The following is a 12,043-nucleotide window of genomic DNA, read 5'->3' as shown; positions in this document are numbered from 1 at the left end:
GCATTTTCTAACATTGTATTTCATTTGCCACTTTCTTGCCCATTCTCTAATCTGTCTAAGTCAGTTTTCAGCCTTCCTGTTTCCTCAACACTACCTGCCCTTCCACCAATCTTCGTATCTTCTGCAAATTTGGAAATAAAGCCATTTATTCCATCATCAAAATCATTGATATATAGCATAAAAAGTAGTCCCAGCACCAACCCCTTCAGAACACCACTAGTCACTGGCAGCCAACCAGAAAAGGAACCTTTTATTCCCAATTGCTGCCTCCTACTACTCAGCCAATGGTGTAACCGTGCTAGTAACTTTCATGTAATACCATGAGTTCTTAACTTGATAAGCAGCTTCATGTGTGGCACCTTATCAAAGGTCTTCTGAAAATCCATATATACAACATCCACTACATCCCCTTTATCTATCCTATTTGTAATCTCTTCAAAGAATTCCAAAAGGTTTGTCAGGCAGGATTTTCCCTTAAGGAAACAATGCTGACTTTGTCCTATTTTGTCCTGTGTCACCAAGTACCCCATAATCTCATCCTTTACAATTAACTCCAACATCTTTGCAACCACTGAGGTCAGGCTAACTGGCCTATTATTTCCTTTCTGCTGACTCCTTCCTTTCTTTCTTAAAAAGTGGAGTGACATTTGTATTTTTCCAGTCCTCTGGAACCATGTAAGAGTCCAATGATTCTTGAAAGATCGTTACTAATGCATCCACAATCTCTTTCAGAACCCTAGAGTGCAGTTCACCTGCTCAGAGTGACTTAAGTACCTTTAGGTCTTTTAGTTTTTTGAGCACCCTCTCCCGTGTAATAGTAACTGCACTCACTTCTATTCCTTTACACCCTTCAACATCTGGCACCCTGCTAGTGTCTTCCACAGTGAAGAATGATGCAAAATACTTATTTAATTCATCTGCCATCTCTTAGTACCATGTAATTATTTCTCCAGCCTCATTTTCTAGCAGTCCCATATACGTTCTCATCTCTCTTTTATTTTTTATATACTTGAAAAAGCTTTTTCTATCCACCTTGATATTGTTTGCTAGCTTGCTTTCCTGTTTCATCTTTTCCCTCCTAATAATTCTTTTAGTTGCTTCCTGTAGGCTTTTAAAAGCTTCCCAATCCTCTATCTTCCCACTAATTTTTGCTTTGCTGTAAGCCCTGTCTTTTGCTTTTACATTAGCTTTGATTTCCCTTGTCAACCACAGTTGTACTATTTTTGCTATTTGAGTATTCTTTGTTTTTTGGAATACGTCTATCCTGCACCTTCCTCATTTTTTCCTGAAACTCAAGCCATTGTTGCTCTGCTGTCATCCTTTCCAGCATCTCCTTCCAATTTATTGGCCAACTCCTCTCTTGTACCAATGTAATTTCCTTTACTCCACTGAAATACTGCTCCGCCGGACTGTTGATCTGACCCAAAAGACCTAAACGATTCAAGTGTCCAGGAGATGTGGTAATGAACACACAAACACAACGAAGTAACTTGAGCCTAATTTATTATCATGAACTAGGAAGCACATATAAACCACTCTAAACACTATTGAGTAAGTTACAAAGATTTCCACAAAGATTTTATGGCTCATGATTCTTATCCTCCACTTGGTTGTCGCTGTTGTCATGGGAACACCGACGTGTGAAACCACCCTAGGTCTGGAACCTAAGCACGGACCGATCGCAGTTCTTTGGTCTAGGTGAATTTCCAAGAATCATGCAGAAGGTACATTAAGTAGGAGTTCCACAAGCATAGCTTAACATGCAGTGACAGCCTAATTCTTTGATCTCTTGTTCACATGCCACCAACTGGGTATGGTTTCTTTCATTCAAACAACTCCTATTCATCAACAGGCATCCTGAGCCAAGGAAAGGATCCAGCTGCTGTCAGCAAACATTAGACATTAACAAAACTGCAGTATTAAACTTGCACAGACATCTTAACACCTTCAATGCTGCGAAGAGTTAAAGTGTCACTTGGAGCTGTTCTGACATTCATCTAATATTTCACAACATACTCCATCTGTCCCTGTATTTTGAACCTTTTCATTTCTGACAAATGAATAACTGAATCTGGTTGTTTGATTTTTATTTTTATTTTTATTTACAAAGGATGAAATCCCAATATCGATAAGCAGTGAAATGACTGATGTTTCTTCCGATGATGTGACATCCATCACTCGGATACATGAATCAAAACCTGGACAAGGTAAATAATAAGTTACTAAAAGTACATTGTACCCCTTGTGTTTAGAAGTAGTAACTCTTTTGATTTTCCAGGAATTGGAAGTATATGGTATTCTGCCTATGACGGTCTAACTATTAAATCATAATTACAGTGTTTCGCATAGGGATTTGTTGAAATGATTCTGAAATACAGCTCTAACCATTTGAATTATGCAAGAGAATATTATATTGTCCATTTGGTTGTTATGCTTTATAAAGACTGAATTGTATGCTTTGGAAAATATGATATGCCTAGTGCATGAAGGCAACACTCAGGCTGTACAGAGCACTAGGAAAATGTAAGAAGCATCAAAGGGGTTGTTAGGAGACACCAGTTTTGTAGATGTAGGAAGATATTACCCAGAGAAGGAATATGTTCAGGAGCTATAATAAGAGGACAGTGAGGTAAGAAGTGAATGTAAAACAAAAGCTTTTTTTAATGTTGCATTTTCTGTTGAATGAACACTTGGATAATGTGCTTCATGGCTGATGAATTAGTCTTCAATGTATGGGGCAACTTAGCAAAGGTTCCATAAATGTAACTTGTATGCAGATCTTATTTTTGGTTATGTTATTTTAAGGAAATTTTAGCCAGTTTCCTAAATTCATGGTGAGTTTCTACAGGTATAACATTGCACACTGTAAGATTTGATTCAGGGAAAAATATTGTTTAAAGTTGCAATTGATAAATAGAACCCTCTAATGATCCCTCCCATCCATCCAACAATCTCTTCGACCTCCTGCCATTAGGTAGGAGATACCATAGCGTTAGGACAAGAACTGATAAGATGGGAAGCAGTTACTTCTTCCTGGCTGTAAGACTACTGAACCTGCCACCACCCGGGTCTCATCATGTATGAAGTGCAAGTTGTGTTAAGCTGTTTACTTTTTAATTTGTGTTGTAAGTGCATCTTACTATTTGTTATTTGCTCTTGGTAGTATTACTTTATGTGTTATGCGTGTGAGTTATATGTACTGTGTTGTGCACCTTGGTCTGGAGGAACATTGTTCTGTTTGATGGTATACGTATGTACAGGTGAATGATAATGAATTGATCTTGAACAAATACTGCTGCAATGCCATAGATGTTACATCTGAGTATATTCAGACCTTTATGTAAGGTTGGAATTCTTAATTTTCAACTCGTAAGAGAGCTTGATATTTAGCAAAGTTGATGTATGCAAAATCATTAATTTGAAATTTAGAGGGCCAGGAGAGGAAGCTTTGGAACAGAATGGGTAGAAAAGAAGATGAGATTTTCTATATCATTTATTTCTCTGACACTGATCAGGAAAGGGGGTTCCCAAACTTTTTTTATGCCATGGACCAATACCATTAACTGAAGGGTCTGCAGACCCCAGGCTGGGCAGGTTTTAGAAAATAACTCTAGAACAGGGGTCCACAGACCCCTCAGTTAATGATAGGGGTCCATGGAATAATAAAAGGTTAGGAACCCCTGCTAGAAGATTGTAGCCATGAGGGAACATTCGATAAGCTGGTTATTTTGGAACAGTGAAGGCAGAGAGAACTTAATTGTGCCATGTAAAATAGTGAAGACAAATTAGGTCCTTCATATTTATTTTTTTGTTTTGTGATACAGCACAATAACACACCCTTTTGGCACAACTAGCCCACATTGTCCAATTACACCCATCTGACCAATTAACCTACTTAACTGTGGACATGCTCATCATGGGGAGAACGAACAAACTCCTTACAGATGGCGGCGGGGATTGAACCTGGGTCACAGGCACTATAGGTTCACTGGGTGAACCGGCACACTACCGTGCCGCCCCTAATGACTTTATTCTGTGGCCTCTGTTCTTGGCTTAGTCTCTGTTTAGTTTATGCTTGTTATATAATCCCTGTTACAGAGGCTAGTCATTAATGTGACCCGCATTTAACTTCTTTGTGATTGGATTTTAGAAAAGGGTTAGTCACGGACATGAAAGTATTGAAATCTGAGCTGATCACTATTTCAATACTTTTCTATGCTTATTGCACTAAGTTCTCATTTTTTAAAGAATTGACAGACACTTGGGCACTGATTCTCTGACCTATATAGCCTCTCTTTCAAGGATTCTTTACAACTCATGATCTTAGTATTATTTTATTTGCACAGTTTGTCTTTTGCACATTGTTAGTCAGTCTTTGATTATGTACAGTTTTTTAAATAAATTTTTCTATAAATGCCTATAAGAAAATGAATCTCAAGGTACTAAATGGTACGTACAATAATAAACTTACTTTGATCTTTCAAGCAGCTAACTATGCTCATAGAAAGTCTTTGACATTCATTGAAGCCAACTGCTTGTCCTGCAATGCTATCACTGACGTTGAACATTTATGACTATCTTTGTATTCATAAACACTTGAAATTATTTCTGCCTCATCAAAACATAACATTTTATAAAAACGTAAAAAATCCTTTCAAGTGAAGAAAAATAAACACAGGAGATTCTGCAGAAGCTGGAAATCCAGAGTATCTTGCATAAAATGCTAGAGGAACACAGTAGGTCAGGCAGCATTTGTGAAAAGGAATAAAGAGTCAACATTTCAGGCTGAGATCCTTCATTAGAACGAATGAAAATATACATGCATTGTAACTTTCAAGGAAGTGGAGGTCTTGAACTGTATGACCATTTTTGTCATAATTTCTCTTCAAGATGGCGGCGTTTTCAGTTGTAGTGGCCACTCCAGCTCCAACTAATGGTGTAATTGTATGCCCTTTCTCTTTCTTATGATTGCAAGACACTGTTGGCAAGAACACCAAGTCTACCTTATTAGTGAGTTGTCGGACTGCACATGAGCTCAGTCACATGAGATAATTGTGAACTGTGGGTGGCCTGCTACAGCTGTCCAGGAAGTGGTGCACATGGAAACACAAACAAGGAAAGCGTGCTGGTATTTGTGGAAGACTAAAGGTGAAACCCTTCAGGCCAGCTCTCCTGTCAATTCTACTTTTGATTGTTCCAACACTAAAAAATAAATGAGACTACCTTCGCTTGATGCTGAATCGGCTCTGACAGAAATGTGGCTCCAGGAAGCAGGCATCCAGCTGAGAGTTTCTTCTCTTATTGGGCTGACAGAATTTTTTGCATGGGAGGGGCTTGGGAGTTAAGAGTTTGATGTTTTAGCTGCTGTGCCCAGATAGATTATCTGTTAGTTTTTGTGTGAGGGAGGGTTTGGGGTATTTGGGGGTTTGCGAGTTTTTTCTTTTTCATGTGGGAAAGGGGAATCAGTATCTTCTTTCAACAACTTTTGTGGTTTTTCTGTATTTCATGGCTATCTGGAGAAGACAGATCTCAGAGTTGTATTCTGTGTACATTCTTCAATAATAAAATGAATCTTTGAACCTTTGCCAAGGGAGTTCATTGCTATATACATCCCCTCCCCCACACTGCCAATGCTGGAAAAGTGCTACAAGAGCTCTGCGGTGCCATCAGTAACTTGCAAACCTCACACCCCAATGGTTTCGTTGTTGTTGTTGGTTACTTCAACCACGCTAACTTAGAAACAGTCCTGCCTATATTTTGTCAGCATATTGACTTTCCTACCAGAGCTGAGAATACATTCGACCCGGTGCCTGGTTTATATCAACATCCCTCGTGCGTACAAAGCTGTACACCGACAACTGTTTAAATGTGCCAATCCAGTTCAAAGGGAGATAAGGTCCTGATCAGAAGGAACAATCTCAGCTTTGTGGGACTGTTTTGAAAACACAGACTGAAGGATGTTCAGGGAGGCTGCTACCTCTGACCATCACATTAACATTGATGAACATGTGAGATCTGTGGCAGGCTACATAGATGTGCATTGAGGACATCACTGTATTAAGCACATCTATGTGAGGGCAAATCAGAAGCAATGGATGACAGCAGAGGTCTGGGCATGGTTGATAGATTGGGATGCTGCCATCAGATCGGGAGATAAGACTGCACTTGGGTCAGCAAGAGCTCCAACAGGAAGGCAAAACGGTATTACTCCCAGAGAATATGCCTCCATTTCTGTGAGACCAGAGACGTGAGGTGCATGTGGCAGGGCATTGAGAGCATTATGGACTACAGGTCCACCCTGTATGTCGACAACAGTGATACTGTGGAAATATATTTATGAATGAAAATGCAAAAATGGCAGCACAGGAAAAAGTAAAAGAACAACGTGTACAGCGAAGCCAACAACTGACATTATGGAAACAAAGTTGAAATCTGTGTCACAGACAAACATACAAAGTATACCACAAATGCAAGCTTGATACTGTAACCAGAAAAAGCGTTTCTGGATGGAGAATGATGGGAGGTTATACAGTGATGAAGTGTGGAGAAACAGCACTAGTCATAGACTAGTAGCTCCAATTGCATTGCTTCCTTATCTGGCCTGCAGATACATTCCCTAGGACCCATTGGACTGCAAGAGACGATCAACATAATGGTGGTGGAATCCAAAGGACAGGACACATGCTCGACAAAAGTTTGAAAGATACATGACATGCCCAAATTGAATCCTAAAGCAATGGAAAAGCTCCTGCCCCACCTGGTCCATTTTTACTTTTACAAATAGATTACATTTCTTTACCAAAGTGTCAAGGACACTCAGATGTACTGATAATAGAGGAGAAGTTTTCAGGGTGGGTGGAAGGTATTCCAGCAAGAAAGCTACTGTCACACATGCAGCAAAAACTCTGATCAAAGACTACATTCCTAGGTGGTTTTGCCATGTCTCATTGACTCTGACCAAGGGACATATTTCACTGGGAGTGTTAGTCAGGAATGATGTCGATTGATGGATTTTGAATGGTCTTTTCACTGGCCATGTCACTCGGAGTCATCAGGGCAGCTGAATTAAAGAATGGAACCTTCAAACAATGACTAGGTATTATGAAGAAGGTGTACCATGGTGTACAGTTCTTCCTGTGATCTTGTGTAGCATCAGAGCAACCTCAAACAAGAAAACTAAATAATTCTGTTTGAGCTCGTAACAAAACATCCTGTGTCTTTGCTGGGAGCCCTCAATCTCAGGCAGGCTGACTTACACATTATACCAGACAGTTTAGTTAACTATTTTTTGAAATTTACTGAGGTTGTACAGTCTGCTTCTTAACAAGTGTCTGCCATTTGGAGTGATTCAATAGAAGAAGCATATACCCTGATTCCTGATGAGTTGGTCCTGGTTAAGAAACTGCATAAGGATCCACTGGGATCAGGGTGGAAAGTCCTTATTAGGTATTTTTAGCACTGTTGGTTGCATTTATGAACCTTTTCAAAACTCTGTCTAATACAAGCAACAAGTTTTGCTCTGTAATTCTTTCTTTTCATTTACTTCCAGAACATTCACCAGTTCATGCATCTAGGATAAAAAAAAGGACAAAGGAAGAAGAACATTGTTCATATGCATTTTCTGAGAAGGAAGCATTGGTAAGGAAGCAATAAAATCTCTCCATTTTCAATGGCCATTCAAGTTGATTCAATTACTGTTAGTTTTATTATTTCAAAACTGGTATTTTAATTGTAAACAAATTTGATATGGAAGATTTAAGCATTCACACGGTCATGCTGTTATAGAATGTTTGAAACATACTTTCCTCAGGAAAATCCCAAAGTGCAAGAATTGTACTTTAGGTTCAGAATTATCAAAGAATACTACAGTACAGAAGGCAGGCTCTTTGGCCCATCTAATCCATGCTGACTTGATCTTCTGCCTAGTTCCATCTACCTGCACCTGACCATATTCCACCAAACTTGTCCCACACATGTATCTATCCAAAATTTCCTTAGATGTTATAATTGAACCAGCATCTATCACTTCCACTGATAGCTTGTTCCACAGTTGCATCACACTCTGGAGAAATTTCCCTTTGGGTTTCCCTTAAATACTTTACCTTTCACCATAAACCAATGACCTTTAGTTCTAGTCTCCCATATCCTGAGGGGAAAAGCTTGCATGCGTTCACCCAATCTATATGTCTCATGATTTTATATTCCTCTGTAAGATCTCCCACATTCTCCTGCATTCCAGGAAATTTATTCCTCTCCATTGGTGCTGCTTGATTTGCTGAGTTCATCCAGTATTTTGCATCTGTTGTTAAGTCTTTTGTTGTTGTTAATCTATTTAACCTGTTGTTGATTTATTCAACCTTTCCCTATAACTCGGGTCCTCAATTCCTGACACCATCCTTGTAAATTTCCTCTGCAGTTTATAAGCTTTTTGATATCTTTTCTGTAGGGAGGTGACCAGAACTGAACACATTAATCCAGATCCAGCCTCACCAATATCATTACATCCCAACTCTCCTACTCACTATCTTGATTTATGAAGGTCAATGTGCCAAAAACATTCTTATGACTCCTATCTGTGATGCTTCTTTCAAGGAATTATAGATCTGATGTCCCAGGTCCCTTGGTTCTACTGCACACCTCATAACCCTATCATTCACTATGGAATTCTTTCCTTGGTGTTTCCTTTCAAAGCAACACCTCACACTTGACTACATTAAATTCCATCTGCCCTTTTTCAGGCAATCTTTCCCCCTCCCCCAGCTGGCCTAGAACACTCTGCAAGCTATAATCACCTACTACACCCAATCTTGGTGCTATCTTCAAATTTAGTTATCCAGTTTATCATATTATCATCTAAATCATTAACATAAATTGGAAAAGAACAATGACTATGCACAGATCCCTGCTGCACACCACTAGTCGCAGGGCTTCAGTCAGAGAAATAACCGTCTACTACAACTCTCTGCCTTCTGCCGCTAAACCAGTGTTGTATCTAATTGACTTAGTAGGGGAAGTAACCTGAATGCCAAGTGACTTATCCTACTCGATCTGCCTCCCATGTCTGTCTTCGTCACAGGCCTTGCTAAAGTCTATTGTAGACACCTTCCACCACCTTTCCTTCATAAGTCGTCTTAGCAACCTCCTCAAAAAATGCCATAAGGTAGGTTAGTCATGATGTGCCATGCATAACTATGTTGACTAGTCCTAATGAGGCACTATAAGATATACTTATATAACCTGTCCCTTAATTTACTGTTATATTACCCTGTGAGATGTATTGCAGAAGGAAACAAGCAAAAAAAAACCTCATAATGATAAAAATGTACAGAAGCTAGTTTATGAAAAGTTTTAAAGGTAATGTTAATTTATTTCCAGGAGCAGCAACAACAAACTGAAGAGCAACATGTGGTTCCAGAGTTCAGCCTAGTTACGGGTAATCTCACATCTTGATTGTACAGATTTCTTTGGAATCAAATTATTTTGCATATCGAACAAATATAAATTGCTATAAAGTTTGAGATACCAGTTGATATTTTATATTACGAGGATAAGAGATGGTTATGTTGTATACACCTCAAAGGAAAGAAGGTGATTACAAATAAGGCTCTTGATTAACATGCAATAGGTCTCAAAAAAGCTGAATTTGATTGATAAAATTTCAGGCTTTAAACACTCAAGATGATCTGACTGAAATTTCTGAAGGGAGTAAGATAAATACAAACCCCATTTCCAGAAAAGTTGGAATATTTTCCAAAATGCAATAAACAAAAATCTGTGATATGCTAATTCACGTGAACCTTTATTTAAGTGACAAAAGTACATAAGAAAAGATTTTCAATAGTTTTACTGACCAACTTAATTGTATTTTGTAAATATACACAAATTTAGAATTTGATGGCTGCAACACACTCAACAAAATTTGGGACAGAGGCATGTTTACCATTGTGTTACATCACCTTTCCTTTTAATAACACTTTTTAATCATTTTGGAACTGAGGATACTAATTGTAGTAGATTTGCAATTGGAAATTTTGTCCATTCTTGCTTCATATAAGACTTCAGCTGCTCAACAGTCCGTGGTCTCCTTTGTCTGATTCTCCTCTTCATGCTGCACCATACATTTTCAATAGGAGGTAGATCTGGACTGGCAGCAGGCCAGTCAAGCACACGCACTCTGTGTCTACAAAGCCACGCTGTTGTAGCCCGTGCAGATTGTGGTCTGGCATTGTCCTGCTGAAATAAGCATGGACGTCCCAGGAAGAGCTGTCGCCTTGATGGCAACATATGTCTCTCTAAAATCCTAATATACGCCTCAGAGTCAATGGTACCTTCACATACATGCAACTCACCCATGCCGTGGGCACTGATGCACCCCCATACCATCACAGATGCTGGCTTTTGCACCTTTCACTGATAACAATCAGGATGGTCATTTTCATCTTTGGCATGGAGAACTCGACGCCTGTTTTTTCTGAAAACTAGCTGAAATGTGGACTCATCTGACCACAGTACACGATTCCACAGTCTTTTGGTCCATCTGAGATGAGCTTGGGCCCAGAGAACTCACTGGTGTTTTTGCATAGAGTTGACGTATGGCTTCCTCCTTGCATAATACAGTTTCAAGTTGCATTTCTGGATGCAGCGATGGACTGTGTTAAGTGACAATGGTTTTCTGAAGTACTTCCGAGCCCAGGTGGCTATAATTGTCACAGTAACATGACGGTTTCTTAGGCAGTGCCGCCTGAGGGCTCGAAGATCACGTGCATTCATCAGTGGTTTCCGACCTTGCCCTTTACACACTGAGATGTCTCTGAATTCTCTGAATCTTTTCACAATCAGTTGACGTATGTAGATGTTGAAAGACCTAAATTCTCTGCAATCTTGCGTTGGGAAATGTTCCTTTTGAACTGACTAACAATTCTCTCACGAATTTTGGCACAAAGGGGTGAGCCATGACCCATCCTTGCTTGCAAAGACTGAGCTTTTGATGGACGCTACTTTTATACCCAGTCATGATACCTCACCTGCTACCAATTAGCCTGCTTGATGTGGAGCCTTCCAAACCGGTGTTACTTGAATATTCTGCGCACTTTTCAATCTTATTTTAACTCTGTCCCAACCTTTGGCGAGTGTGTTGCAGCCATCAAATTCTAAATTTGTGTATATTTACAAAATACTATTAAGTTGGTAAGTAAAACTACTGAAAATCTTTTCTTTGTACTTTTGTCAGTTAAATAAGGGTTCACGTGAATTAACATATCACAGAGTTTTGTTTTTACTGCATTTTGGAAAATATCTCAACTTTTCTGGAAATGGGGTTTGTATTTGAAAAAAAGAATAGAAATGAGTTGGAAGAGAGACAGGGAGAGGGAGGCAGGGAAGGGAGAGAGAGAGAGAGAAAAAGATGATGCAGAAGAAGCAGAAAATAAAATTTATAATAAAAGAGGGAAGAGAATTTTGTTAGAAAATAGAAGTTATTTGAAGAAGCTATTGAAAGAGGCTTAAAATGTGAGTGAATGATTGGAGATGAAGATGCCGGTGTACAAGTTTGTATCACTGTAAGAAGTCCAGTACTGCAGGAAAAAACAATAATGAAGTTGCTGTGCTGCATCATCACCCAGTGATGCAATGGCAATTGAGGATCAAAGAAGGACTGGTTTAATTATTCAGAAGGTTGAAACAGCTCATTCTGAAAGCTAACATATTTGTTCTTGCCCCTCCCTGATTGTGTTCTTGTCATTCATCTTAGATGTCACAGTTTTAGCAGAACTCTTAGAAGCTCATGGGTTAGCTGCTTGCTGTGGTCATAAATTGTTTTTGTTCCAAGCAAAGTTATTATATTAAAAGTAGTATTGTGAGTATGAATTTCAGAGATACTGCAATTGTATTTATAATTTTACTCTATTCTTAAGGTTCAAAAAGCAGCATCAGTGTTGAAAATCCCAGAACACCATCTCAAAATAAGAAAAAAGCAAAGATAAAGAAAGTTTCAGATGTCACCAAATCAGGTGGGACAATAATTGACATAATAAAACATGAATTG

The 12,043-nt window shown here is 39.0% G+C and overlaps 1 protein-coding gene across 1 annotated transcript in view; it reads left to right on the top strand.

Annotated features, from left to right (window-relative positions):
• The window catches only part of cep89 (centrosomal protein 89), a 119,892-nt gene that overhangs the window by 29,843 nt on the left and 78,006 nt on the right, over positions 1-12,043 (top strand). Inside the window, exons 5-8 of the mRNA XM_059992997.1 lie at positions 2,111-2,207; positions 7,550-7,638; positions 9,376-9,433; positions 11,913-12,008. Coding sequence (XP_059848980.1) covers positions 2,111-2,207; positions 7,550-7,638; positions 9,376-9,433; positions 11,913-12,008 — 340 coding nt within the window. The remainder of the gene's footprint in view (positions 1-2,110; positions 2,208-7,549; positions 7,639-9,375; positions 9,434-11,912; positions 12,009-12,043) is intronic.

The sequence above is a fragment of the Hypanus sabinus genome, chromosome 17, assembly GCF_030144855.1.
Source record: "Hypanus sabinus isolate sHypSab1 chromosome 17, sHypSab1.hap1, whole genome shotgun sequence".
In the NCBI taxonomy this organism is placed as follows: Eukaryota; Metazoa; Chordata; class Chondrichthyes; order Myliobatiformes; family Dasyatidae; genus Hypanus; species Hypanus sabinus.
This window is presented reverse-complemented; position numbering and strand designations above follow the sequence as displayed.